At 56.4% G+C, this 27179-nt stretch overlaps 3 protein-coding genes across 5 annotated transcripts; 1 reads left to right on the top strand and 2 right to left on the bottom strand.

Annotated features, from left to right (window-relative positions):
* Positions 1–85: 85 nt before the first annotated feature.
* On the bottom strand, positions 86–10109 carry CCDC183 (coiled-coil domain containing 183). Of its 3 annotated transcripts, XM_079112805.1 has the most exons (14): positions 8067–10109; positions 7389–7510; positions 6909–6986; positions 6544–6711; positions 6176–6280; positions 4645–4767; positions 3297–3422; positions 3066–3120; positions 2524–2624; positions 1668–1828; positions 1277–1445; positions 1081–1191; positions 914–1010; positions 86–299 (listed from the first exon to the last, which is right to left on the bottom strand). In XM_079112805.1, exons 1-14 carry the CDS (start codon positions 8125–8127, stop codon positions 181–183), a joined length of 1596 nt encoding a protein of 531 aa, XP_078968931.1. In that variant the 5' UTR covers positions 8128–10109; the 3' UTR covers positions 86–180. The 3 variants fall into 3 exon arrangements, with proteins under 3 accessions (XP_078968931.1, XP_078968932.1, XP_078968933.1); XM_079112806.1 differs by lacking the exon at positions 1081–1191; XM_079112807.1 differs by lacking the exons at positions 86–299; positions 914–1010; positions 1081–1191 and having other exon boundaries at positions 1306–1587; positions 1635–1828.
* LCN15 (lipocalin 15) lies at positions 7008–26996 on the top strand. Its single transcript, XM_079112870.1, has 8 exons — positions 7008–7012; positions 22695–22798; positions 23071–23210; positions 23286–23356; positions 23557–23667; positions 23935–24036; positions 24284–24360; positions 25884–26996. Exons 2-8 carry the CDS (start codon positions 22703–22705, stop codon positions 25926–25928), a joined length of 642 nt encoding a protein of 213 aa, XP_078968996.1. The 5' UTR covers positions 7008–7012; positions 22695–22702; the 3' UTR covers positions 25929–26996.
* TMEM141 (transmembrane protein 141) lies at positions 10642–12573 on the bottom strand. Its single transcript, XM_079112885.1, has 5 exons — positions 12462–12573; positions 12124–12190; positions 11881–11964; positions 11505–11612; positions 10642–11071 (listed from the first exon to the last, which is right to left on the bottom strand). Exons 1-5 carry the CDS (start codon positions 12513–12515, stop codon positions 11058–11060), a joined length of 327 nt encoding a protein of 108 aa, XP_078969011.1. The 5' UTR covers positions 12516–12573; the 3' UTR covers positions 10642–11057.
* Positions 26997–27179: the final 183 nt, after the last annotated feature.

Genomic DNA, 27179 nt, shown 5'->3' with positions numbered 1-27179 from the left:
GTGAGCTGTGCACGAGCGGCGCACCGGCCCCGCCCCTCGCCCCGCCCCGCCGCCTGCCTGCCTGCCTGCCTGCCTGCCTGCCTGCCTGCCTGCCTGCCTGCCTGCCTGCCTGCCTGCCTGCCTAGGGGCGCCCGGGCACTCCTGGAAAAATGTTTATTTGCGTAACATGCGCGGGCGGCACTACTTCTTCTTCTTCTTGGCCATCTTGAGCTTCCCCTCGATCAGCCCCTGGGCCTGTTTCTTGATCTCGGCCCGCGACGGGACGTAGCTGAGGTCCACGTCGGCGAACTGGAAGGTTTCTGCACGGGCGGAAGAGGGCCGCTGGCAGACCGACCTCGCGCCCGCCACCAGCCCGGCTTGCATTCGCTGCCGCTTCCTACTTCCGGTGTCGGGATGCTGTGGCCTGTGTTGTCTGGCGGCTGGGGAGAGGCTGACCCCGGGCGCGGCCCATCCTTAGACGGGCAAGGACTCAAGGGCAGGCCAGCGCCGAACTAACAACCTGGAACCACCTCCCTCATTTGACTCACCCAAACCAACGGTCCTCTGCCCTATGTCACGCAGGGCCAGGTACCAGGCCACCTGGGCCTGTTGGAATGAGTCAGTCCTAAGCTGCCCATCTGCCCTGCCTTCGGCCACACACAGAAACCCCACCAAATGCTCTGGCCCGGGTCTCCCCCTGTGGCCTTTGGCATGGTGTGCCCCCTCCTCTCATGAAAAGTGGCATATGTTCTTCTGTGGCGGTTGCCTTTCGTTGTCATAAGTCATCTCCATTAATCTAGTCCCTCTTAGCACCCTGGTCCCTCCAGGATGTCCTGGTCAGACAGAGAGGCTATCCTCCACCCACTCTGCAGCTCAGACACTCTGATTGAGATGTGGCCCCTCCCTGTGGCCAGGTCCTTCTGAGGAGCCTCACCGATCACGTCCTCTTCTGCATCCTCAAAGGTGATCCTCATGTTGTGCTTCTCCTTCAAAGTTGAGGACTCCAGGGTGTCCCTCACCTTTGTGCTGACCTGTAGGGCAGTGCCTCTGTTACCTCAGAGGGGATCTGGGCCATGTGGGTGCCCCCTAGCCCAGGACTACCTCCTCAGTCCTGGACAGCATTTGCAGGCGGTCAACCAGATACGAGAGCTTTCCCTGGCAGTATGCCAGTTTGCTATGCAAGTCGAGGGTGTCAGAGGGTGCCACTTCTTTCTGTAGGCCAGAGGATGGTCTCATCTCCTCTCCGGCCCCACCCAGAGGCCCTGGGTACAGCAGCTCCTCCCTACTCTGCTGGTACCTGGGCAGCAGGCAGGGTGATGCCGATGAGCCGGATGTAGAGGTTGTCAATGCCTGTCTGCAGGGTCAGCAGCAGCTGCTGGCTCCGGGTCATGTTGTTGTGGGCCTGCTGGAGCCTGACTTCTTCCTCCTGCAGCATGTTCTTTATCTTGGACTCAATGGACTTAAAGCTGTGGAGTGTGAAGGGAAACACAGCAGGGAAGGTGGCACAGCCCCCAGGGCCCAAGGAAGGCCAGGGGGCCAGGTCTGCAGCTGGGTGCTGTGCTAACACCAGAGGCTCCAGCGTTCAGATGCCAGTGTGTTCCCCAGCTTCTACGAAGCCACAGACTCATCATCTGTGAGCTCCCAGCCGGTGCCACATGGCTGGCCCAGCAGCCCTGGAAGCTGTGTACCTGACAGAGCTGGGAATCTGTCGGAACTTGAGTAGTGCCTCCTCCAGTTCCAGCTTCTTCGTCAGGGCTTCCAGCTGTGTCCGCCGCTGTTCACAGTCCTCCATCTGCAGCTCCAGGCTCTCCTCTGTGTTCCTCTGAGCCAGGAAGCGACCGGCAATGTCCTGGCCAATCCAGGGTACAAAGGAGCAGGTGTGGGCCCGGAAAGGCAGAGGGACTCCTGCAGTCCTTGTTTCTCCTGAGCCCCTCCCTTTGGCCAGTGCAGGTTTTCTGTACCAGAGGCTCATGATGCTGCCTGCTGCCTGCCACTCCCTGAGGGTTGGGGTGGGGTGGGGCACAGCTACAGGGCATGTGTGTCCTGGAACAGAACCTTCACAAGGGGTAGAGGATAATAACCCCAAATGTAGCCGAGGAGACCATGCATCACCTTGAGTCTCTTGTCTGATGACGGACAAGCTCATGTCAGGGCCATGCATAGGAGTCCAAGGCCCAATAACAAACCCAGGTTGGATTAAAATAAATGGGGCCTGTGGGAGGCAGCTGACCGCAGTGGCTCAAGCAGGTTGGGAAGGGGTGGAAATTGGAGGTGCAAGCTGTTCCTTAGCATTTGGATCCTCAGGTTCTGACAGGCTCCATGACATGCCTGGAAAAGGGAGCATCAGGATGTACCTGCTTTGTCCTGGGAGTACTCTCCACTATAAGTCGTGCCTGGCAGGCCCAACTCCTTCCATGCCTGAGAGCAGCATATCTGGGAACATCTGAGGGGCTCAGATTTCTGTGTCCTTTCCAGAGGGTCTGCAGGGCCTGGCCCAGCTCAGCTGCCCTCTTGCCAGGTCCTGGGAGTGCCAGGGAGTCTTACCCAGAGGTGAGAGCATCGCACAGCAGACTTGACCCTCTCCACCCACGCAGTCACCTCTGTCTGGTATCCAAGGTCTGCTGTGGAGGTTTCTTTCTTCTTCACTGGGCAGAGCAGAGGGAAAAGGGTGTGTAGCATGCAGGGATGGCTATAAGAAGCCTCTGTATACATCCAGCCATCGGGCAAGCCACCTGAGGAGCCAGGTGCCCCAAGTCACCTGTACCTGTGACTACTCCCTTCTCGTGGGCCCTTCTGGAGCACCCCAGGGGAGCCCCAGTGCAGAGAAGGGCAGGGAGCAGCATGGCCCTCTGGGGCTTCATGGAACTCTCAGAGGCAGCTCTTAGGAGTCACTGGGTGACAGACCCTGGGCGCTGAGGAAGGGACCTTCGGCCACACTGGCCAAGGACTCACAGCCTCTGCAGGGGCTATCTCCTTGGCTCTGGAGGACCGGTGATAGTAGGCCTCTTGGTGACCTGACTGTGTGGTTCTAGCCAGAGCTGGTTTCTGGAGACCCTGGCTGCGGCAGGCAGGAAGCTCAGACTCACCCTTCAGAGTATCTGGGAGCATCAGATTAGAGGGGAAGTCCAGGTCTGTCTGGCGCTGATGGGAGAGAGAGCAGATGAAAGTGAACTTGGTCCTTGCAGGGAGTGGTCCTCCAGGTGACCCTGAGTGGAGGGTCCTCCTGGCGGCCCTGCGTGGAGGGTCCTCTTGGCTCTCCCGTGCTGTGTGTATGGGTAGGTGGGTGGGGGTGCCTGCCAGGCCCAGCCAGGACATACCCGGCGGTACTTCTCGCTGGTCTCCTTGGTGTGGATCTTATCAATGAGCTTCTTCTGCTGGTTGAGCCGGTTTTCGCGGGCCCTGCGCTCCTCTATAAAGGATGCCTCTTCTTGCCTCATGTCCCTCTGGGAACACAGGTACACCATGGGGGTGCTGTCTCACCGTAGCCACCCCTGGTCCTAGACCCAGTGGTCCATTTTCAGTCCTTGTCTCACTAGGTTCTGGAGTAGTGACTGAGGCTGTTGGCCATGCCCTTCTTCCTGGAAGCTCATGCCCATGGCTGCCCCATCCTCATGGGGTACACACCCCTTTGCCTCTCAGCACAGGGACCCCAGCTGGCACATGCTTGCTTTCTCTCTGCATCCCAGGCCCTGTACAGCACTCCAGACCCCTGCATGTCCACCTGCCTCCTAGCCTGCTCAACTTAATCCATCAAAATGGACGTGACATGTCTAAAATCAAATTCATCATCTTCCCCCCAAAGCCTGGTCTCTTCCAGCAGAGCCTGCTGCAGTGGCCAAAGCCATCATCCCTGCTGCCTTGATTCTGCTTACTGACACTGTTCTCTCCCTCTCCATTTCCAGTGCCAAAGACCACAGGAGTGACCTCTTAAAGACTTCTCTGCTGTTTCTGGCCACTGCCCTCCACCATAGGCTTGTCCAGGTGACCAGCACTCCTGTCCTGGTTCCTCCCAGCCCTGGTTACCAGCGTGCACCATTTTGAAGCACATATTTGCCCATGTCTCCACCTCCTCCCGGGCTCCAGGTTAGGGGACCCCGCTGTCCCCACCAACTCCCACACTGCACCTCTGCAGTTCTCTCTCCTCTGGCCACATGCACCTGTGCAACAAGATCCTTTGCTTTTCTGTCCCTTCTCCTGAGCTCTGGCTGCCCTGGGTTTTGCTGGATCTTTCCTTCAGAACCTACTGAAGCACTGCATCCTTGGAAAGCCAGCCTGGACCTCCCCTGGTTGTCAGCAACTCAGATGGACTCCATGACACCCTACACCTCTCTGCCATACTGGCCCAAGTGTGGTATGATGTTTTTCAGGGACTAGTGGACCAGCCCTGCCCACTTCAGAAGGGTGGGCACGCCTCCCCAAGGCCTTTCAGGGGTCTTGGCACACGCTGGGTCCATGGGGCCACTGCCCTGATCACATCCTCCTTGTGACTGCCAATGGGAGCTCCTGCCCCCCATGCTATGGGCAGGCAGAGCACCTGGTGGGCAGACAGCTGGAGCCTTTCAGGGACTGCTGTGGTGTGGACATGGGGGTATCCTGATGGGCCTGGGCCACACAGGTTTGAGAGAGCCAATGGTGGAGGCCCCAAGCTCTGCGGCCTAAGCTCACCTTGACCTCATCAGTAATCACTGTGGCTTCTTGGGACATGACCGTCATGTCCGACAGCTCTGAGCAGTAGTTGACCACCAGGTTCTGCAGCTTGTCTAGCTCTGTTGGGTATCCTGCCAGCACCTGCAGGGAGTGGGCACAGGCAGGTGGGCATGGAGGCCACAGGCAAATTCAGTGCTGCCCACACTACATGCTGTCTTCCCTCAAGCCCCTCTGATTCTCTTGTGGCCTCGGAACAGAGTGAACCTGGCCCTTCCTCCACCCTTCACCCTTCATAGTGTGAGCTATGAGGATAGTGATGGGGTCTGGTCTGTGGCCCCAGCCTACAGCAGGGCACAGAGCAAATGAGAGACATGTCCTGGGAGAAGCAGGCAGCCTGGAGATTTCCCACTGCCCAGGCCTGAACATGGTAAGGAAATAAATGTTTTATACCAAGAAACACTGACTCTGGAACCCAGAAGGGTTTGTTTGGGGTCAGCTCCAGTCCTAAGGGGAGCAGAGGGGCTTGAAACATGGGCTTAGTGTCAGAGAACCTGGGCTCAAAGCCAAGGCCACTCCTGTCAGCCAGCTGTGTGACCTTGGGAAAGTAATTTAACATCTCTGAGTGTCCATGTCTGCAAAAAGGTCATACTAGTTCTTTTAGAAGACTGCTGTCAGCATCAATGGAGAATGTAAAATGGATTATTTAGCACAGGGCCAGGTGCATAAATGTCAAAAATAATTTAGCTATTAGTATTTTGTTGTTAATAATCACAAATGCCCAATCATGGCCAGTTTTTTAAAAAAGTGTGTATAGCTATGAGAATTTTTTAAAGTGTGAGAAGAAGAAGGCCGTACAAGGAAGACATAAAGCATGCCCAGGGGAAAATGTATGGGGAAGGGCCAGGAAGCAAAGGTGGGCAGGGCCTCCAGGTGAGCTTCCAGCACCAGGGCTGGGGCAAGACAGGAAGAAGGAAAGATAGAGCTGAGAGCTGGGTACAGGCTGGGGTTGGGGACTAGACTGAAAAGGAGGAGCTCCCCCACCCGCCTCTCAGCTGAGCCCAGTCTTAGGGCTTCCCCGCCCACTTGCCCAGGCCGGGCTCTCAAGCAGGCCCAGCACTCTTCGCAGCACCCCACCCGTTCCCTGATCTCGGGCTTTGAGATGTGGGAGGCTGAGGGGCAGTACTCAGCCTCCTAGAAGCGGGTCTTGCCACCGGGGGCCAGGATCTATTGTCTGCTGGAGTGGGTGACCGGGTGGGCAGGTGAGCAGCAAGATGCATGCCCAGCAGACCTCCAAGGTACAGAGGTGCCCGCTCGGTACCATTTTAGGGAAATTTCTGAGGGGCAGGCTGGTCTCTGACCCTCAGAGTCCACACTAAACCATTTCCTATGTGTGGGAAAGTCCAACTTGTTTGGCTACACTCCACAATAAGCATTTTTAAAAATGAAGCTCTTAGAAGTTTCCAAGGCCTGGGGGCGGCCCCGCCCCGCCCGGGCCCAGCCCTGAGACCCGCCCCCACCCCGCCTGGCCAGCGCGGGGAGAAGGGCTCACTTTCTTCAGATAGTCCAGCAGGCCTAAGTACAGCAGGTGCATGTTCTGGCAGGTGGTGATCTTGACTGTGGTCTTTTCGATGTTGTTCTCCAGCTGGCGGATGACCTGGGTCAGGCGCAGGGTTCACTGAGGGCGCCTGGGGGCAGGCCAGCCAGAGGCACAGATCCTACCCCCGGAGGGTTTCTCCCAAGGGGTCGCTCCCTTAGTCTCGCCCCTCCCGCCTGGCTGCGCCTCCTCCGCCGGGAGTCCCGCCCCTTCAGAGGACCTGTCCTGCCCGCTGAGTCTCCTTCAGACCGAGGAACCCCTTGCCCTACGGCCCCGCCCCCCAGGAGGCCCCGCCCCGCTCGCAGAGCGCCGCACCCAGGCACCTGCAGCATCCGCGTCTCCTCCTTGGTGGCACCTGACTGGTTCCGCAGGCTGGCCAGCTCCAGTTGCATGCTTTCCAGCCTCTGCCCGCGCCGCCGCACCAGGTGGATCAGCACGTTGTGCGCGTTCACACGGTCGAAGACGTACTTGCGCAGCTTCTCCCGCGCCACCTGGGTCGGGGAGGGCGCCCGCGCGTGGGTGAGCGATGGGGCGCCACGGGGCACCCTGGAGGGACGGGTGCTGCCCTACAGGAACTCTGGGATGGGAATTTGCACTTCCCTCCTCAGGCTCCTGAGCGCCGTTTAGTAGGGGTGGGTCGCGGGACGGGGCGGGGCCAGGGGTCCGCCCTGGCCCACCAGCCTGGTACCTCCATGGTGCTGTGGCCATGCGCCATCCTCGTGTGCACGTCCTTCACGCAAGCTTTGGAGATGATCCACTGGTCGTACTGCGGAGTGGCGGCGGCTGAGTCGGGCAGAGGATGGCCCCAGCCGCCGGCCCCTGCAAGCATCTCCCTGAGACCTCTTCCACCCTATGCTAACCCAGCACCAAGACTTCTGTTCCTGGGTCTGCCGGAGGGGAGAGTACTGCACGATCTGTCCTGGCCACCCCTGCTCAGACTTTGGGGTCTGGAGAGGAGCGTCCGAGGACCTGCGGCAGGACTGCGTTCACAGATGCTGAGCCCTCCTGGTGGGTGGTGGGGAACCTGCCCAGGGCAAGGTCACAGCGAATCTCTCCCCACACGCCCCCTGGCTCAAGAGAGGAACGGGCGGGGGATGAGGGGTGTGTGTTTCTTCAGCACGAGCCCGCCCCCATCCCCAACTTGCGAGGAGGGGCGGGACTTGGGTACCTTCTTGGCCAAAGCCCAGTCCTGGGCCCCACGGCGGATGTTGCTGCGCAGAAGGGCCAGCGTCGCCTTGTTTTGTGCCATCTTTTCCTTCACCCCCTGGATCTGGAGCGCCCGACATTGCTCTGTGGTGACGGAGAGGACAGGGTGGCCAGGGTGTGGGCCAGGATGTGACCCGGCTGGGAATTCAGAGCAGGGAGGCCAAAGAAGGGTATGGGAGAACCAACACTGGCTCCCCGACCATGCACCCTCCTCCCACTCTTCCCTGGGAGAAACAGGCTCCATTCCTCTGCAATGGTGATCTGCAGGGCCATCTGTGAACGGGGTGCTGACAGTGGAGAGGGCGAGGCCAAAACCGGGAATGGGGGCATTCTTACTCTCTTCCAAATAAGCTATCCGCAGAAACAGGCAGGTCCTTCCTGTCTCTCCGGTTCTGGTGCCTCAGTTGCTCTTATGCTCATAAATCCCCTTTAGGTCCCCTCCTTCATCCAGCCCCCTCCCATGGCAGACCCCTTAGATTCCTTCTCCCAGCCAGGACTCAGGAATGGGAGTGGGGGCATTAGTTGGATAGCCAATTGCCCCTCCATGTCCTGGTGTTAAGACTGAAGGTACTGGCCTAAGAACCAGGAACCAAGAACCCCTGGTCCCTGCAGGCCAGGCATCAGCCAGTGTGGGACTCACCTTGGAGCCGAGTGATGGTCTTTAGCTCCTGCCCCTCCACATCTGCCTCGTGCACCTTCATGATGGCTTTCAGTGTCCTTCAAGATCCCTGTGTGATTCCCACTCTCCCTGTGTTGCCTGTTCAACAGAGCCAAGGCTCAGATTGTCCCTGGAATTTCAGACCATTGTGATGGGTGTCAGGGTTCTCAATGCTCAGGGAATCTGGAATCCCCCTCCTCCAGCCAGCCTTGGGATCACCTCTGGACATTTGCCCTAATGGAAAAGTCTGTGGTGGCTGCTCACTGCTTAGGATCTCTGTGGTGTCTAGGAACCTCTTTCCTTAGTGGTGGTGGGTAATATGTAGTGGTCTGGCACGGCACCCCACTGCACCCCTGCACCTTCCACGTTCCCTCCAATGTCCCTAGGCTGCTTCTATAGTCTCTGGACTGTCTCCCAAACCTATTTTGTCATTACCTTGCAGGAACTCTATCCCCCTACCCATGTTCCAAGTTCAAAGTCCATGCCTTGGATGACCTGGCTTACCCCCACCCCGGCTCTGGCCCTTACTTCCCCACTTCTCCCAACTTCTCCTGTGCTGCTTGCCGTCCAGCTCCGCTGGCCCCCACATCCCTCAGAACCCCTGGGCCTTTGTTCAGAAGTTACTTACTCCAGGAGGGTCAGCTCCCTGGCTCTGTACCCCACCCCTTCCCCTAGAGTGGTGTGCATGGAGGAACGTGCAGCCTGGAATGCTGCGGCCACATAAGATGAATTACCTTCCCCAACCTTGTGTGCATGAGTCTTCCCTAACAAAGCACCTCAGATCAGCAGCTCACACAACAGAAGTTTATTCTTAGTCCTGGAGGCTGAAGTCTAGGATCCAGGTGCCAAAGGCTAGTTCCTCTGAGGCCTGAGTCCTTGGCTTGCAGACACAGCTTTTCCCCGTGCCTGCATGTAGTTGTCTGTTTGTATCCTGATTTCCTCTTGTAAGAATACACACCTGTCACATTGGATTAGGCCCTCCATGACCCCATTTAACCATATGTACCTTGTTGGAGATCCTGTCTCGTCATGTCCTGAAATACTAGGGGACACAATCAGACCGCAACATGCACAACTTAGTGATTGGCGGTGCTAGCTCTCCATTCTCCCTTGGATATCGACTCCCTGAACTTCAGTGGGACATAAGGCTGGCCAGAGCAAGCCTGTCTTCCTGGGTGTCCTTACCATAGACCTGATATACAAACTCAGCTCTGCCCAGTGGTGTGTAAGCAGAAATGGTAGGTGACAAGAACTGGAGCCAGTGTGGCCAGCTGGCACCATGACTGGAGTTGGGAATGGAGAGAGCAGGCTGAAAGGAGCCTTGGTTCCTGATTGGCCTCCCTGGCCCACTACTGCCATCTGAAGAATCTGTCCTCCAAGACTGCCCCCAGAGTTTGATCCCACTGTTAGGTAATAAAAAGCTGGAAACTTATTGGACTGTGGAGTTCAGAGGTGGGGATCTCTGGGAAAGGAGTAAGATTAGATAAGGTCAGCAGGGTGGAGCCCTCCTGATAGAATGCTTGTCGCCTTGCAGGAAGAAGAGAAAGAACAGGAGACACATGTGCTGTTGCTCACCAGGAGATGCCCTAGGCCACCTCTGACCTTGTCAGCAAAGTGACTATCACCATATGTGACCTCTCAAGCTTTGACCAGATTTGGGCCAAAATACATCCCTGGTTTTTACATGTATGGTGTGTTGCTGGCAAGAGGAAATGGATTAAGTACCACCCACCTGGACTGTAACAGGAAAGAAAAATAAAATTCTAGTTTGTTTAAGCCACTGTTATTTCCAGCTTGCTGCCATTCTGCCTCCCACTAACTCAGACATTCCGAAAGACTGGCTCCAGGATGCAAGGGCTGAGCTAGGCTGACCAGGCAGTGAGCCTTCTATTACTGGGAAGTGAAAGTTTGGACAATCTCTGCCTTTTTCTTTGTGGACTGGGTGATGCAGGCTGTCTGGCCTATTCAGCTTTCCTTTTCCATGGGGAGGAGACTTCACCAATGGGTGAGTTTGGAATGACAGGGAGGTGAGGTGGGCACAGCCACACCTCCAGACCTCCTCTGCTCTGCTCCTTCAGTGAATGTATGGTTACAGACTCTACACAGAGAGGCCTTGGAGCCAGCAGGAATGCCTACTTCTGGAGTTCTGCATCAAGAACTTCCCTTGCACATCCCCTGAACCAGCTATATTGTCATAAAGATGACATTTGATCTTTATTGTTTTTCCTTTGGTAGTACTAGGAATTGAACCCAGGGGTGCTCAACCACTGAGACTTTTTTTTTTTTGACAGAGTCTCATAAGTTGCCCAGGCAGGCCTCAAATTTGTGGATCCTGCTTCAGTTTCTCGAGTGATCTTATCTTTGCTCTACCACTGAACTATACCACTTGCCCTTTTTTTTTGGGTTTTTGAGACAGAGTCTCATGAAGTTGCTGAGGGTGGCCTTGAACTTGCCATCCTCCTGCCTCAGTCTCCCAAGTCACTGGGATGGCAGGCGTGGACACAGCGTCTGCTTTCTTCTCTTTGCCCTTTTACTCTCACTTGCTTTAGAGTTCAGGTGGGAAAAAGGACAGCCATTTATTAGCCTCACATGGCCAGTAACAGTAGTCTCCCTGAACTTGTTGTGGGTGTAGGGGCTGGAAAGGGGACACCAAAGTACCCAAGAGTGCACATGTCCCTTCCCCCATGTGCAGGCTGCCATTTCTAAATGTGTATGCAACAGGGCACAACCATTTCTGGCTCACAGTGTTCACCCTGTTTCTTGCTGCCCCACAGGAGAATGCCCACCCCCAAGAGCTCTTCTGAGCTGACCTCCTGGGCAGGCACTGGTTTGGGGGAAGAGCTTAGCCAGGTATATGTGCAGAGGACATAGAACACTCTAGGTGGGGAAACCTGTGTGAGGCCAGGGGACCAGCGGAGGGCTTTGTTCCAGGGGTCTCCTTGCTCTGGATCCTTTGTGCCCTAGGGGACGCTCTTAGCTGCGTGGATCTGTAAGAGGCAAAGGGAGACAGCTAGAACCACATGCATGGTCACTCAGGATCCCTGCCCCATTTTACCACAGCAAAAACTGAGTCCTGTCCTGTAATCAGAACGACAAGCCTGGGATTTACCGGCCGGTAAAGGATTGGGGTCTCCTGGTCCAGGTGGCTCTTTTTGGGTACCCACACAGCTGCTGTGCCCTCTTCACTCTTCTGTCTCAGGTCACACAATTCTCCAAGTCTCCCGCCTCTGAACGTAGCACTCAACTCTGTCTGCTGTGCCCAATCCAGGTCTGGACCCTCCAGAATGGCAGGCCAAGGAAGCAGGGACTGGAGGGAAACCCCTGCCTAACCTATCACGTGGGTCCCCTGGGCTTGCCTCCCTAAAACTCCAGGCACTAGAACTAAGACTTCTGCTTCTTGCTGTCTGCATGCCCTCTCACCTGTGCCCGTGTCTCCAGGAAGTTGCCCAGTCTCCAGGAAGAGCCAGAGGTTGCTGCATTTCTGCGACTCCACTCTTGTCACCCCATAGCTTGCCACAGAGCCTGCAACTGGGAAGCAGGAAAAGGAGGGTGGTGGGCTGGGGGTGCTCAACCTTTGCACTTCTCATGAGAGAATCTAGACACAGGCCACATCTGGGTAGACATGGGCATGGAACCTAGACACAGGGCTTCTATGCAAACTGGAGACTCAGCCAGAGGCAGGAGTGCTGGAACCACAGTCCCATATTTTCCACAGAAAGCCACCCGTGCTTAAGACCCAGTCACCTCTGCTACTCAGGGACACTTCAGGGTCAGGTAAGCACTCTGGGGTACCCACCCACAGCCATCAGCACGCTCCACTGCACCGGGTACCGGAACTTTCTCTGAATGAACATCTGCAGGCAGAAGGTCACACCGGTCCCTGCCAAGAGCCAGGGTCCAGTAAGCAGGGCTGGCTGGGGACCACCTGGGTGCCCCGAGTGCACCTGCTCAGCCTTTGCTTGGCGCCACCTGCTGGGAAGTCAGGGTGGGATAAGCGGGTGCGTTTCTTGGCGCTGCAGGACACCTGGACCCAGCCTACCTGTGACAAAGGTGAACACGCCCTTCATGAAGGCGTTTGACTGGCACGCAGCATATTCCCCGAGTCCCTGGGAGAGGGAAGGAGTTCGAGGTTCAGTCCTCTCTCCCTCTTCTCTCACCGCCCTCCAGTCCCTCCTTTGGACAGGGCCTGGTCGTGGGGGAGTTAGAAGCTGGGGACTGAACACATCCCACCTCCCGCTAAGCCCACCAGAGATGCCCCATGCCCGGGCAGGAGGGTGCCCCTTCCGCCCCTCCTCCCTGCCGGGGCACCCCAGCCAGCCTCCGCCTCGCTCAGCAGCTTCTGAGGCCTGGGGCCACGTTCTAGGCGGGTCTTCTCACCGGGTGTTTGGCGGCCACGGACTCGTCGACGCGGGACAGGCCCAGGGTCACCATGGTGGCCCTGTGGGAGGTGCCCGCCCGCTGAGGCCGGCGGAGAGAGGCTGGGTCCGGAGCGCGAACGGCGGTGGGGGAGATGCGGGGGAGGTCCCAAAGTACGCCTGCGCGAGCGCGGTGTGGGCGGGGGCGGTGGGTCCCAAAGTGCGCCTGCGCGAGCGCGGTGTGGGCGGGGGCGGTGGGTCCCAAAGTGCGCCTGCGCGAGCGCGGACACTCGCTCTCTTCGCTGGCAGAGTAGTGGTCGCGGCTCCTGGTGTGTATTGCGCTGGGGGCCTGCTTAAGGACTGTGCTCAAGGGTTAAATCTCTGGAAAGCAACCCTGAGTAGTGATTTTTTTGGAATCATTATTTAGCAAAGTAATTTAAAAAATACTGCTAACGCCCATTCTTGGTGCCTGTTCTGTGCTGAACCTGGGGTCCCACGGAGGACTCAGAGCCCCTGCCCTCAGAGTCTGGCTGATTGCCACTGGCCTCAGACCCAGGAGCGTGGGGGCGCCCAGGAGGCTCTCAGAGGGGGACTGCTGAGGGCCCCCAAACGTGGGAAGCAGCAGTGGAGGAGCAATGGACAGTGTGTGACGAGGGAGGACCCACGGCCTTGTCCAGGAGGCCGGCGGGGATCAAGGACGTGTCTTCCTGGATGCAGAATGCTGGGACTTGCCAATGGAGTGTGAGATGAAGAGCAGGAAATTGAGCGGAGGAGAGTAGGTAATGAATTTCAGGGGAAATGCACTGGGTTTGAGGAAAGACAGAAGAAATGTTTAAAAACAGGCGGGAAGGGGGGCTGGGGAGATAGCTCAGTTGGCAAAGTGCTTGCCTTGCAAGCACAAGGCCATGGGTTCAATTCCCAGCACCACCAAAAAAAAAAAAAAAAAAAACAAAAAAAACAGGCGGGAAGGAGATGTAAAAGAAGGATAAAGAAATATGATTTTAGACTGAGATTCCTAGACTTTTCCAGGCCTGCCACTCTTCGATCCAGTCTCTTTCCCAGGCCTGTCACTTCCCAATTTCTGGAAGATCTGTAAATCTAAAAGTTATTGGGAATTCAACCACTTATAAAAATTACTTGTGCACTGTTAATTAACCCACCAATAAGTAGATTTAAATGAAGAGAGCTATGACATTTTAAGAGATCTATAATTTAGGGGACTTTCTAATGTTATCTACCTCTCAGATCATGGAGACCAGGAGTCAAAGGCTCCTGAGAATGTCCAGGCTGAGATCATCTCCACACACCTTCCCATGCCCACCTCCCACTGCGAACCCGCAAACACACCTCTCATTCTAGAGAGGGCTGGTGTTCTCCCTGGGTGTGAGCTCTTGCTCTCCTCAGGGAGTCTCTGTGCCTCTATGTAATGTACAAAGCTGCTCTCCCCGCCCTTTCGGGTGCAGCCATTTTCCCTGCCTCCCAACCACTTGTCAATCTGTGAACATCCTAGCTAGCTATTGGTTCATCAGTCAGCTTGCAAGTGTCCTTCTCCATTATTGGTCCCCTGTTAGCCCAGCAGAATTCAACTGCTTCGGGTAGCTACCTGCCATCTTTTCTCATCCTTCTCTCTCTCCTACTCACTTTCTCTATCCTCCTGGCTTTCACATTCTTGCGCTTTGCGCGCACCCTTTCTCATTCCCTTTGTTTTCCTCTCATTTTCTCTCTTACCCTGCAGGGAGGCACTTTGTTTAATAAACTCCCTTATGTGATTTTCCGTGTCCGGCATGGTTTTCGTGGGATCCCTTACACTGTATGTTCTGCAGTTCCTTTCCATGTGTGTGTCAAGGACTCTGCTGGTCCTGAGTCAAGTGTCCCCTCTCTCAAGGAAGTCCTTGGGATCCTATCCCGGAGAGCTCTCTTCTTTGGTGACAAGTTTGTCTGGCTTGCTGGGAGACCCCCTGAAGACCCCTAAGCCACAAGTTCAGTTGGGGGGGGGGGGGCGTCCAAGTGGTTTTCTCCCGTTGGGCTCAGATAGTGTGAACTGGATGGGTTTGGGTAGAGCTGGTTAGGATTTGCCAGGTGAGTATGCCTGGGTATGAAGTTTGGTGAGTTGGTTCTGGTACTTCCAACAGGCTAAAGGCGGAGGGGCGATAAGGGGGCATGTAGTCAAGGGTCAGGAGCTTGGAGGCACCCAGTGGGGTAGCACGTTGCTGGAGTGGGGACAGAAGAACAGTGATTTGAAAGCTAGTAGGTGAGGTGGTGAGGCAGCCAGGGCAGGAGGCTGGACCTGGGCAGAGCAGAGGTATGACCAAGGGGCAGGGGGGCTGAGGTGTGCTGCAGCCACCGCTGGTGCTGAGGGTGGTGGGAGCATGAGTGTGTTGCTAAGTAGTGGGAGGTGGAGATGCCAAAAGCAAGCGGGTGGCTTGGGGAGCAGATGTGTCCTCAGGGCTCTGCAGGGGAGGAGGAGCTGGGCCCTGGGCAGAATGGGGTGGGAGGAGCAGTCATGCTGAGGGCTGCAGAAGGCCAGGGCATGGATCCTGCTTGGCAGCCATGGTGAAGCCACAGAGATGTTTTCACTTGCAGTCTAGTCTGCTGAGGCCTCTTTCCTTGGCTTCAGGTGATGCCTTCTCCCCTTCCTCATCGTCTTCCCTTGTGCCCATCTGCTCTATGAGGGTTGAGGAATGTGCCTCAGAATTGGGGAAAACTGTTCTGTGGCCTAGCAACATGTTTGATCTTTCAGGGCTTGAGGGGATCACTAAACAGCCTCTCAGTGCCTGGAATGTTCAGGGCCAAGCTTGGGCTCAAGCCTGTAGGGAACACATGCAGCTGGCATGTCTAGAATGGGAATTGAATCACCCACTCAAGAGGTGCTACCCTTCCCAGAGCTTTCCAGAACTCACCTAAGAAAATGATCAAGGAAACAGCAGGTCTCTTTTTCAATGATAAATAAATAATAAAAAGGGCCCAGGATGTAGCTCAGTGGAACACAGCCCCTGGGTTCAAAGCAAACAAAACAAAACAAAAACTAGTAGCTCTGATTTGTGAAAAATAGAAGGTCTGATGGTCCATTTTCAAAATATAGTATTCATCCTTATTTGGATCCATTTGTAGACATTTTAATTATAGTCCTTCCTTTTGGCCTGCCACAATTTAAAAATCAGCCAGACATGTAACTTGTACCCTGGAGTCCTCCACTCAGGGCGAAAGGCAGAGCTGTGCTGATGTTTAAACTGGCAGAATGCTGCGTAGGCGGCCTGCTGGCCAGGTTCCAGTGGCACCCTTTCTTCCTTGCTCACCCACTTTGGAGCACGTGTTTGATTTCTTGCAGGACCTAGACATTTCTAAAGATCAGAGGTGAGGGCCTGAGCTTAATGCCTCACTTTGATAGGCTTATTTCTCCCTTATTTCTCTTTTGGGCCCAGCAAGGTGGCCCACACTTGTAATCCCAGTGACCTGGGAGCCTGAGGCAGGAGGATCACAAGTTTGGGGCTAGCCTCAGCAATTTAGTAAGAACCTCAGCCACTTAGGAAGACCCTGTCTCAAAATTGAAAGGGCTAGCAGGTGTAGCTCAATGGTAAAGTGCCCCTGGGTTCAATCCCCTGTACCAAAATAATAATGATAATGATAAAATTTAAAAAGACTGATGGTTGCTTTCTTAGTGAAAGTGATGCATGTTCCCTGTGACATCAAGAGCAATGCAGTTGCTCCTAAAAGTGAAAAGCACTTGCAAACCCAGCAGCACCATCGAGGGCCCAGACCTTGGGCAGAGGAGCTGCAGGGTGGGCAACAGCTCCTGCATCTGCTCCTTCCCAGGGCTCTGGGGAGGTGATGGGCTGGGCGTCACCCCCTTGTCCTGGAAGAACACGGACCACATCCAGCCCCCACCTGGACCCACTCCATCTCTCCCAGGCCCTTGGTGACACCTGCACTCCTCAGTTTTGCAGTCTTCCCTTGCTCCCTAGTTCCCACTGCTGAGGGCCACCCAGCTCTTTGGCAGGTTTGGGTCCCCAGCCAGAGGAGAAGTGACCTCCGATGTTCTAAGCTGCTCCTGGTCACTGGTCTAGGTTTAGGTGCTGTTACCTCCTGCCCCAGAGCTACAGGGCTGCACCCTAGTCCTTGCCTGGTGCGTCTTTCTGGGGGTGGGAAAGCTGGGTGGGCTGGTTTCCTGAGAGTGAGGGGAGGCCCCCCTGGGCCTGGGTGGGGATGATTCCTCCTATCGGGATCTCCTTGGGCCCTGGATTCTTTCTGTTGTCGTCTTTTTGCGGGTCCACCTGTACAGGGGTCTCTGAAACCCACAACTGTAGGGTAACCATGCTTGAGGTTTTGTAGGAGTCTCAGGTTGGGGATGTCCTCATCCAGTGAGGCTGCAGCCTCCTTGTACCTTTCTCCTCTGGAGAGGTAGGATGGCAGCCTGGTCTCCAGAGCCCGAGCCCCTGTCCCTCCTTCTCTGGGCTATGAGTCCCCCAACACTCTGACATGTGGAATGAGGACTGGGCATAGTGGGGGCAGGAAGCTGCAGGTCCCTTCCAGGGTTGCATCTTATGAACCCCACACAGACCAGAAGGGGCTCCAGGGTCCCACCTCCCTTGTCTGCTCAAGGCTGCCATTGGAGACAGTGAGACTCAACCTTAGATCCAGGAGCTGACCTTCTGATCCCCTTCTAGGATGGCCTTGGTCACTAGATTTACCTCTGGCTCCAGGTTGGCGGGTGGTACATGTAGCTCCTAGTTCTCCTGTGGGAAGGGGCAATTCTTACACTCTGGGCTCCTTGAAGGCAGGTTGTGTCTGTTGGGCCCAGAACTGGGTGGAGCAAAGCCATATCCCTGTAGCCCCATCTGCCTTCCTGGGCACCCTGAAGCATGAGGGGTTGCTGGGCCCTATCGCTGCATAATCCCAAGGCTTCCCTGACATGTCTTGGTCAAGGGAACCCTGTGTCCATCCAGAAAGCAGGAAGTAGACATCAGATACTGCCCAGGAGGTGGGGGCTGGCCATTCTTCAGGGTGAGGCCCACCCCCAGCAGGCCCAAGGTGAGGACCTGTGGCAAGAGTTGGTCCCTGCCACTAACTCTTTTGCAGGTAAAGTCAGGAGAGGACCCCCAGGGTTGCCTCAAAAGTGGTGAAATGGGGAGAGGGGTTTGGGAGAGGGACCTCATGTTTCCGACCCTCCAAGGTGGAAGCCATTGGAGAGGCCTGAAGGGGTCCACCCCTCTGGATGCAGGTTAACCTGGGGCTCCGCCTTGGTGTGTTCAACCCTGCCACTCTTCAGGCAGCTGGGAGCAGGGCGGAGGGGCTCCCTCTTCCCTCCTGCATTCATCTCATCTCCCCTCTTCTCTGCGGAGCCCCAGACTCACCCTGTGTCTCTCCTCCACCCCTCTCCTCCAGGACTGCTGGTCAGTGGAAGCTACCCCTGGCTGAGCCCCTGGACATCTTTGGACACCTAGCCTGGTGCCCCTCCTCTGCCTTCCACACATTGAACCCACAGCCTTGGTGACCTGTCTATCCAGGAGGGGGCCTTTGGGGATGTGGTTCCACCCGACCAGGGGAGCTGGGTGTGGGGGCTCCCCTGTATCAGCTCCCTCTCAGTCTGCATGCTCCAGGGCCATATCTCCCTCCCACCTGGGCTCTGGAAGTGGTCTGGTCAGGGTGGACTCCTGGCGATGACTGTTCTTGTCCTGCTTGGCTGACAGATTGGCACCACCGCACTGAGTGGCCAACCTGGTGAGGCCCTGACAGCCCCTGGGAGCTGACATGGAGGACAGAAACTTTCTTGTCCTGGGCTGCCAGGAGCCAGTCCCAGCAACTCGCGGGTCCCTGAAGGACAGGTGGGTCGGTACAGAGGACTGACACGAACCCCTGGAGCAACTTGAGGTAAGTGCTGCTTAGATTTATTTCAGCTCTTCTTTTATAGTATTAAGTGAAGCAGGTTAAACAAGATCCAAGTTATAGAGAAATTACCACAAGATCTGTCATTGACCACGCTTCCCAGCGTGTGTCTAACACAGAGCAGGTGCCTTAAGGCTACCTTTCTATATTTACTTAAAGTTACTCACATAAGCATACTACAGTGAAAGGAATTCTCCTCTTTTCATCCTACTGACCTTTGTTTGCCCTCTGGTGTCAGACTTGTTGTCAGCATAAAAACTCTTATTTTGTTTGAAGCTAATTTTACCAAACTGCTAAGCAAAACACACACCAGTCTTTAGCTCTTATTATTATGCTTTTGATTTAACCTTAAAGGTCTACTCTATTACTTAAACAAGTTCAGTTAAAACTAAGTTAGGTTATTTACTGCCAAGCAATCAGTGTACTTAATTTTATCCTATTATTCTTTATGTCATTGATTTGTCCTCTACCTATTGTAATATACATGTGGGACCTAAGCCAGCATAAACTACTCATAACCAGTTAACATGCAATGAGGGCATTTGATCTTAAGATAATATTTTTCTAGTTGTTCGCATATGCTGTTTCTTTGTTCTTTAGTCCTACATTTTCAGGGTGGCTCTTGACGGCCAAGCCTTTAAAGGAAGGCCAAATATTGGACATTTGTCCATTTACCATAAATATTATTTATTCACCATTTCATTGCACATTCCTGTATAGGGAAGAGGTGGATCTGTGGGAGGTGGGTCCTTAAATTTATTCGCTTGTTTCCCTCTAGGTGGATTCCACAAATGTCCCCCTATCTTGTAAGCTAAGTGTAAGGAATCCCACGAAAACCATGCCGGACACGGGAAATCACATAAGAGGGTTTATTAAGCAAACAGAGTGTCTCCCTGAGGGTAAGAGAGAAAATGAGAGGAAAAGAAAGGGAAAGAGAAAGGGCTCATGCTAGAGAGAGTGGAAAAGCGAGGAGGAGAAAGTGAGTGAATCAGGGGGAGAAAAAAAGCAAGAGAAAAGATGGCGGGGTAGCTACTGTGAAGCAGTTGAATTCCCCCAGGCTAACGGGACCAATGATGGAGAAGGACACTTGCAAGCTGACTGATGAACCAATCGCTAGCTAGGATGTTCACAGACTGACAGTAGTTGGGAGGCAGGGAAATCCCTGCAATGGAAAGGGCTGGGAGCAGCTTTGACATTACACTAAGTAGGGCAGTCCTTGCACTGGTGGGGACAACAAGTCTCCTGTTTTGTTTGTCAGGCTGTTTTGCTGGTGAAGCATTACCTGGGGCAGGTGTGGTCAGCATAGGAGCAAGCAATCTGAAGAACTCCTCAAACTCTGTACTTATGATACTGCCATTTACTGGTGACGAGGTCTGCTTCCTCTAATGTTGAAGTTTGAACACTAGAGAAGCACACCAAGGCAAGCATATTAAGCAGATTTTATTTAAAGGTAATAATACAGACTTCACCCGGAAGGGAGAAGGGGCCATGGCTGATGTTCTAGAATCCCAACAAGTGAGCAGAACCTACACTTTTTATAGGTTAAGATCTCTTTTGTTCTCCAGTTCTCTCCCCCCTTATCTCTCCTTCCTGCCTAGTGATTAGGCCTGGTTTTGCAGGTGAGATGCATAAAGTGAGAAGCAGATAGGCAGGGGAGGGCCAAGGTGATTCAGGCAGGTAAGGGCCCAGGGATCATTAATTAGCAGCTCCCTGCCTTCAGTCCTTGATAAGGTCAGGTAAATTTGGTCATCAATGGGCTCTAGAGATCCTTGACACTCCATTCTTCCAGGGGCAGTCTCCAACTTCCAGAGGCAGGTGGCTTCATGGCCTCCATTTCCACCATTTGACCAGATCCCCTATTTCTACACTAACTGCCTGTCCCCAATTCTGGCGTCACTTACAAACTTATGTGTGACATTGGTACATTTTTTAAAGCATTCCTTATCCTCCCCCAAGCTCTGCAGATTCATCGAGGTTAGGTTCTTATCACAGTGATCCAGGGAATGTAATCTGCAGTTGCATAGTTACGAGTATGCTAATCAGAAGAAAACACCCAATTCCCAGGAGAGGTGGCGGCGGCAGTTTCCTGGAATGGCAGCCTTGCCAAGCCCTCCCCATGCTCGGACCTTGTCAAACAGCATGGCAGAAACAGTCCCGCCACTGGGCCCCCTGACTCTGGGACCAGTGTGTTGTGGGAAGGGATGGCAGAGAGTGCTGGTTGTTGCTGGGCTCCACTGGCTGTCAACCAGGGCGTCCACCCCCAGCTTGGTGTGGCTGTGACAGCAAGGGACCCAGGGGGGCATGGGCAGGGCCTCCCTCACATCCTGCAACCACAGCTTCCTGAAGGGCAGTACAGACTCATGCACACCCTGCTGTGTCCTCAGGAGGCCAGGGTAGGGCTCAGGGTGAGGTGGGAGAAATGTATCCTTAGATAGAGGGTATACCTGGTGCCCCACCTGCCAGATGTTAACAGGCTGTGCCTGTTTGAAGTGCCTCCAGGAGGTATAGAACAGCAGCTCTCAGGCTGTGCCTGCCCTAGTGACTCCATGGTATAGAACAGCAGCTCTCAGGCTATGCCTCCCCTGAGTGACTCCATGGTGTAGAACAGCAGCTCTCAGGCTGCGCCTGCCCTGAGTGACTCCATGGTGTAGAACAGCAGCTCTCAGGCTGCGCCTGCCCTGAGTGACTCCGTGGTGTAGAACAGCAGCTCTCAGGCTGCGCCTGCCCTGAGTGACTCCGTGGTGTAGAACAGCAGCTCTCAGGCTGCGCCTGCCCTGAGTGACTCCGTGGTGTAGAACAGCAGCTCTCAGGCTGCGCCTGCCCTGAGTGACTCCGTGGTGTAGAACAGCAGCTCTCAGGCTGCGCCTGCCCTGAGTGACTCCGTGGTGTAGAACAGCAGCTCTCAGGCTGCGCCTGCCCTGAGTGACTCCGTGGTGTAGAACAGCAGCTCTCAGGCTGCGCCTGCCCTGAGTGACTCCGTGGTGTAGAACAGCAGCTCTCAGGCTGCGCCTGCCCTGAGTGACTCCGTGGTGTAGAACAGCAGCTCTCAGGCTGCGCCTGCCCTGAGTGACTCCGTGGTGTAGAACAGCAGCTCTCAGGCTGCGCCTGCCCTGAGTGACTCCGTGGTGTAGAACAGCAGCTCTCAGGCTGCGCCTGCCCTGAGTGACTCCGTGGTGTAGAACAGCAGCTCTCAGGCTGCGCCTGCCCTGAGTGACTCCGTGGTGTAGAACAGCAGCTCTCAGGCTGCGCCTGCCCTGAGTGACTCCGTGGTGTAGAACAGCAGCTCTCAGGCTGCGCCTGCCCTGAGTGACTCCGTGGTGTAGAACAGCAGCTCTCAGGCTGCGCCTGCCCTGAGTGACTCCGTGGTGTAGAACAGCAGCTCTCAGGCTGTGCCTCCCCTGAGTGACTCTGTGGTGTAGAACAGCAGTTGTCAGAGAAACATCCCAGGAGGCAGCAAGCAGAAGCCCTGGTTCTTTACCTTTCTTCCTTGAGGCTGCTGGGGGTCTTTCTCTTACCTGTCCTCCACTGTGGGTCCTGGTCCCTGACCTGAGGTCCAAGAGCAGTGCCCCAATGCCATGCACTGCTCCTGGCCCAGGGTCCCTGGGTGCCCTGTGTGGACACAGAGGTCAGCTGTAGAGGCTTTCCCCAGCTCCACCTCCACCAGCCCTGGCGCCGCCCGGGCGTCCTTCCACCAGCACACTATGAAGCTGGTGATAAGGCAGCTGTGGGTACCATAATCCACTCTAATGCCACCCAGCCCTTCCTGTCCCAGGCATGCATGCAGGAAGCCCAGCTGTGGGTAAGGAGCAACCAGGTCTCTGTCACCACCATGCTGGCAAAAGCTAACTCTGGATGAGGTCTATAGGCCTGGCCAGTGGTGACCAAGCCCTGAGTTGGGGATGAGAGGGAGAAAGGTCTTCTGGGTACCTAGGACTCTGGATGGGGACCTGCTGGCCCAAGCAAACCTAGGCCTTGTGCTTCCCAGCAGTACCCCCAAACCCCCAGTCTCAACTGTGGCCAGGCTAGGGGGTGGACAGAGGTGCTTGGGTGTCAGGCCTGAAGCCATGACAGCTCTGCCATGGCTGGGGGTCCAGCTGTGTTGGACCTGGGGTAGTGACGTGCCTGGCAGACGTGGGGACAAATCCTCAGCTGGTGCGTCAGGTGAGAGCCTGGATGTCTGGAGCCTTGCAGGAAGTGGCCCTGGGGCTGGAGGGTACAGTCAAGTGATTGTGCCCAACAATGGACAAAGGGGTCTGGCATTTCACAGAGCCTTCCGCTCACTCTGCACCTGTGCTCCTGCGCCCAGGGCCAGGCTGGGGTATAAAGGCAGCATTTCTGGGGCTTAGGGACTGGGTGCCAGGGCTGGAGTCAGGTCTGAGGATGAGGCTGGTCCTGCTGAGCTGGGTCCTGCTACTGTTCTGGGAGTCTGCGACTCTGGCCGAGGTCCTGCTGCAACCTGACTTCGATGCCAGAAAGGTATTGGGTCTCCTCTGGCCTGTGCCTGGGTGCAGTAGGGGATTTCTTTAGACCCATGTTCCCCCTGATCCAGAAACAACCCTGGGCTTGGGGACACTGCAGGCTCATCCCACAGGGGGCAGCAAGGGCTCTTGTCCATCTGGAGTAGACCCTCGTGGTGTGACTTCAGGCAGGTCCCTGCTTCTTGGACCTTCATTTTTCTCCCTGGGTCCCTGGGCAAGGAGGTCTGGCTGCTGGCTGTCAGGCCTGTTGACCACTGAGCTGCCCTGCAGTTCTCAGGCCTCTGGTATGTCGTCTCCATGGTGTCTGACTGCAAAGTATTCTTGGGCAAGAAGGACCACCTGCTGATGTCCACCAGGGACATCAATGCCACCGAGGGGGGCTGTCTCAGTGTTCACATGGAGTTCCCAAGGTGAGCGACCTGGGATGGGCCGGGCTAGGGAGGAACCAAGGCTGCCTGGCAGGCAGTGACCAGCCGTGCACCCAGGGTCGATGGCTGTGCCCAGGTGGATGCCACATTCCTGAAGATGGGCTCCGAGGGTCACTTCAGAGCTCCAGGTAGGTCCTGGGGGCGCTGGGAGCTGCTTCCTGGGGTGATGCAGGTTGTCTTTGCACTGAGGCCCCTGCCCGCCCTCTCTGGGCAGCTGGGGTGGGGCTTGGCCAGGCTACCTACTTGGTCCTGGGGCAGTAGGGTGGGCGGGCAGGGGAGTTGGTGCCCAGCCCTGCCCAGTCTACAGCCATGTGTGCCCCCTCCACAGCCTTGGGCTACCTGGACGTGCGCGTGGCAGACACGGACTACAGCTCCTTTGCGGTGGTCTACATCTACAAAGAGCTGGAGGGGGCGCTCAGCACCATGGTGCAGCTCTACAGTGAGCCTGCCCTCCCACCCCAGGGCCCACCCACCACAGCCTGGGCCTGGCAAGGACCAGGGGTGGGGGAACCCACAGCACTTAGGCCGGGGAGGGGGCTGGCTGGAGGGTCCCTGAGAGCAGACCTCCCAGGTGAGGACCCACCTTCCCTGGTCAGCCTAGGGTGGCAGCCTTGTGGTCAGCTCTCAGAGAAGTGGAGTGAGGCAGGTTTCACCCTGCCACAGCCCCTGGGACCTGCTGGGTTCACAGCTACCTGCTGTGCCCCAGGTCGGACCCAGGATGCCAGCCCCCAGGCCCTGAAGGCCTTCCAGGACTTCTACCCCACGGTGGGGCTCCCCGATGACATGATGGTCATGCTGCCCAAGTCAGGTACCCTGGCCAAGCCCCCCCCCCAGCTGCCTAGCCCCGCTGTCCTGAGGGTGGGCAGCAGGTGTTCTCTGCTAGGCTGGGTGGCAGCTTCTCTCCACCCACTTCTACCCTACAGCACCTTTCTTACCTCAGGAGGGCCAAGGAGAGGTGGGGAGGGCCTCAGTCCCCTGCCTGGGGCTGGGTGGACAGGGGTGTGGGAGCGAGGGTGCCTTCCCATCTCAGCCTCTTGGACTGTTTGCTCCTGCAGGCGCGTGCTCCCCAGGGCAGGGCGGCATCTTGGCAACCCCAGAGTCCCATCCCAGCCCTGCCCAGGCGGGGGACAGGGTGAGTTCTCCAGGCTCTACACGGGCTGCCTCTGGTTCCTGACTTCCTCTCACCCCTGAGACCTGCTGTGTAGACCCCCACCCAATTCTGCCTAGTGAGTTCCTTGCTTCAGGCCTCAGTCTCCTCTCAGGTAGCCTGTCCTGATTGCCTGGGGCTGCCGAAATAGCACCAAACTGGGCAGCTTGAACAGGATCCAGTCTGGAGGTCAGAAGTCAGAAGTCAAGGTGTCCATGAGGCAGGAGCCTGCCCAGGCTACTTCCAGCCTTCGTGGCTCCTACAATTCTGGTCCAGTCCCAGTTGGGATTCCTTTCTGCTCCTCCTCCTCTTCCTCCTCCTCCTCCTCTTCCTCCTCCTCCTCTTCCTCCTCCTCCTCTTCCTCCTCCTCCTCTTCCTCCTCCTCCTCTTCCTCCTCCTCCTCTTCCTCCTCCTCCTTTTTTTCCCCTATACTGGGATTTGAACCCAGGGGCACTTAACCACTGAGCCACATCCCCAGCCCTTTTTATTTTTTATTTTGAGACAGAGTCCCACTAAGTTGCATAAGCCTTGCTAAGTTGCTGAGGCTGGCCTTGAACTTGCGATCCTCCCGCCTCAGCCTCCTGAGCTGCTGGGATTACAGGCTTGAGCCACTGCACCTGGCTGCCCTCTTATGAGAATTGTTGGATTTAGGGCCCACCCTACATTCAGGATGATCTCCAGATCCTTAACTAATTCTCTCTTTAAAGACCTATTCCCAGATAAGTGGGTTCCAGGAGGATGTGGGGTTTTGAGGGACAGGATTTACCCACTACACCCTGTGTCCTTTACAACCCCTGGACCCCCTGCCTCCTTCCCTGGTGTCACCTGGGTCTTCATCTTCTCTCTGAGGGCGGACCCACCACCTCTGGTTCCCTGCCCACTGCAGGCTGGGTCCTGGGAACCTGGGGCTCTGATGCTGGAGGGGTGTTGGGGAGGCCCCCCCAGACCAGATGCCAGAAAATGGCAATCTCTTGCCCAAGCTCCCAAAGGATTTGGGCACCCACATGAAACCATAAGTCATGGTGGGACGTGACAGCCCCTGGCAGCAGGAGTGGGGGGTCAGAGCGGGTGGGTCAGAACTCCGGGACATGGCCTCTGCACTGCCTCGTGAGGGTGTTTTCCAGATCCGAAGCCTGATTTTGCCCCTATCTACTGACCACTTTCTGTGTCTTGACTCTTTTCTGGTGAACTCCAGGTGGGCTTGCGGCTTCTCTCCCTGACTGTTTACCCCCAGGGCTCCCAGGCCTTCTGGTCACTTTGGCCCCTTCATCCAGGGCCAGTCAGAGGCTGGGGTCGACCCCTGACAGTGGGGGCTGGTGGTAATGCTGTGGGGGGGGGGGGTCTGGCCTGGGGCCCCCAGGGCAGCGTGGGGCGGGGAGGGGGATGTGTGCTTCTGTGTTGGCAGACGTTTGGTGGCAGGATTGGCTCCCTGGCCTTGTGGGCAACGGCCCCAGGTGCCGTGCCCAGCTGGCGGTGGATGGGTGGAGCAGCTGTGTCTTTCTTTACAGGGGGAGCCGGCAGCCGCAAGCCCCACCTCCCCAGGTGGGCAGTGAGACCCGCCCTGGGCTTCCCAGAACCTCCCCTCCTTCTCCCTCACCTGCCTCCCCAGCCTGGGGTCTCCTCCCACCCAATAAACAGATCCTGCAGCCTCTTGGCTCCTGGCTCTTTGGAGGCGGGTGGGGAGGCCCAGGGAGGAGGGGAAGGCAGCACTCACACAGGGAGAGTGGCGCTACCCCTCCCGAGCCGCCCAGGGTTTTGTGCGCCTATGGGAAAGCTGGGCACCTGGATGACGCCCGGCCATGGGCTCTGCTGGGTGCACAGGGCTGCGGCAGGAGCTGGGGTGGGCATGGCGGCAGACTGTGACGTCGGACTTGTTGGGGTTTCGCCTCCCACTGTGGTCTGGGGCACAGAAATGGGTCAGTGCTATGGACAGCACACTCCCAGATCTCGGCTGGCTAGCTGGCTTGCTTGCTCCATGACAGACTCCCTGAATCCATGTAGTCACCCCATTCTATCCTCATTTCTCAGATCAAGACATTGAGGCACAGAGAGGTTAGGCAAGTTATCCAAGGTCACACAGCTGACGAGTGACCAGGTTAGGGTTCAAATCCAAGGGGTTGAACTCCGGGACATGGCCTCTGCACTGCCTCTGATGAGATGTGGGATGCAGGGGATGCCCTTCCCAGGCCTCACTGCCATTGTCCTTGCTGCACCCAGCCTGGTTCTCCAGAGGGGCCCAGCTTCACACTTCAAAGGGCTGAGTGTGGGGAGCAGGAAGGTGCTGAAGGTTCTGGTCTGATGCTCACCATTGCCTGTGGCCCTCAAAGAGCGGGAGCGGAAGCAGTCAGCCCTGGGGCACTCCCCCATCCTGCCCCTGGCTGCCCACCTCCGCATTCCACCCGCCCTCTCCTTCCGGGCCAGGTCCCTCTGCAGCCACCCTGGGAGCCCTGGCCTGCCAGCCTGTGGCTGGTCAGCCCTTCCTCAGCCTCCCGCAGCTGTCCCGCTCCTTGGGCGTCCCTCTTGGGCTCCAGTGTGCCAGCCAGCTCTGGTCGCCCAGTCCCAGCTTGTTCACCCGTGCCTGCTGGCATTCACAGCAGCCAGGTCCCCTGGTGAGATGTGTCCAGCGGGCTTCTCAGGCCCCTCTGTCCTCCGCTGTGCGGGCTCTGGGAGCTGGAGCCCTGGCCCCTGGTGACTCATGTGGGACCAGCAGCAGAGTCTGCCACCTCCCCAGGCTCACTGGGGGAAGGGCTGTGTGGCCAGCATGCCTCAGCCACCTTGGTCTCCTCTCCTTTTTTATCTGGAGG

This window comes from Sciurus vulgaris (genome assembly GCF_902686455.1).
Source record: "Sciurus vulgaris genome assembly, chromosome: 15".
Classification (NCBI taxonomy): Eukaryota; Metazoa; Chordata; class Mammalia; order Rodentia; family Sciuridae; genus Sciurus; species Sciurus vulgaris.
Note: the sequence above shows the minus strand (reverse complement) of the source record. Positions and strands in the feature narration are given on the sequence as shown.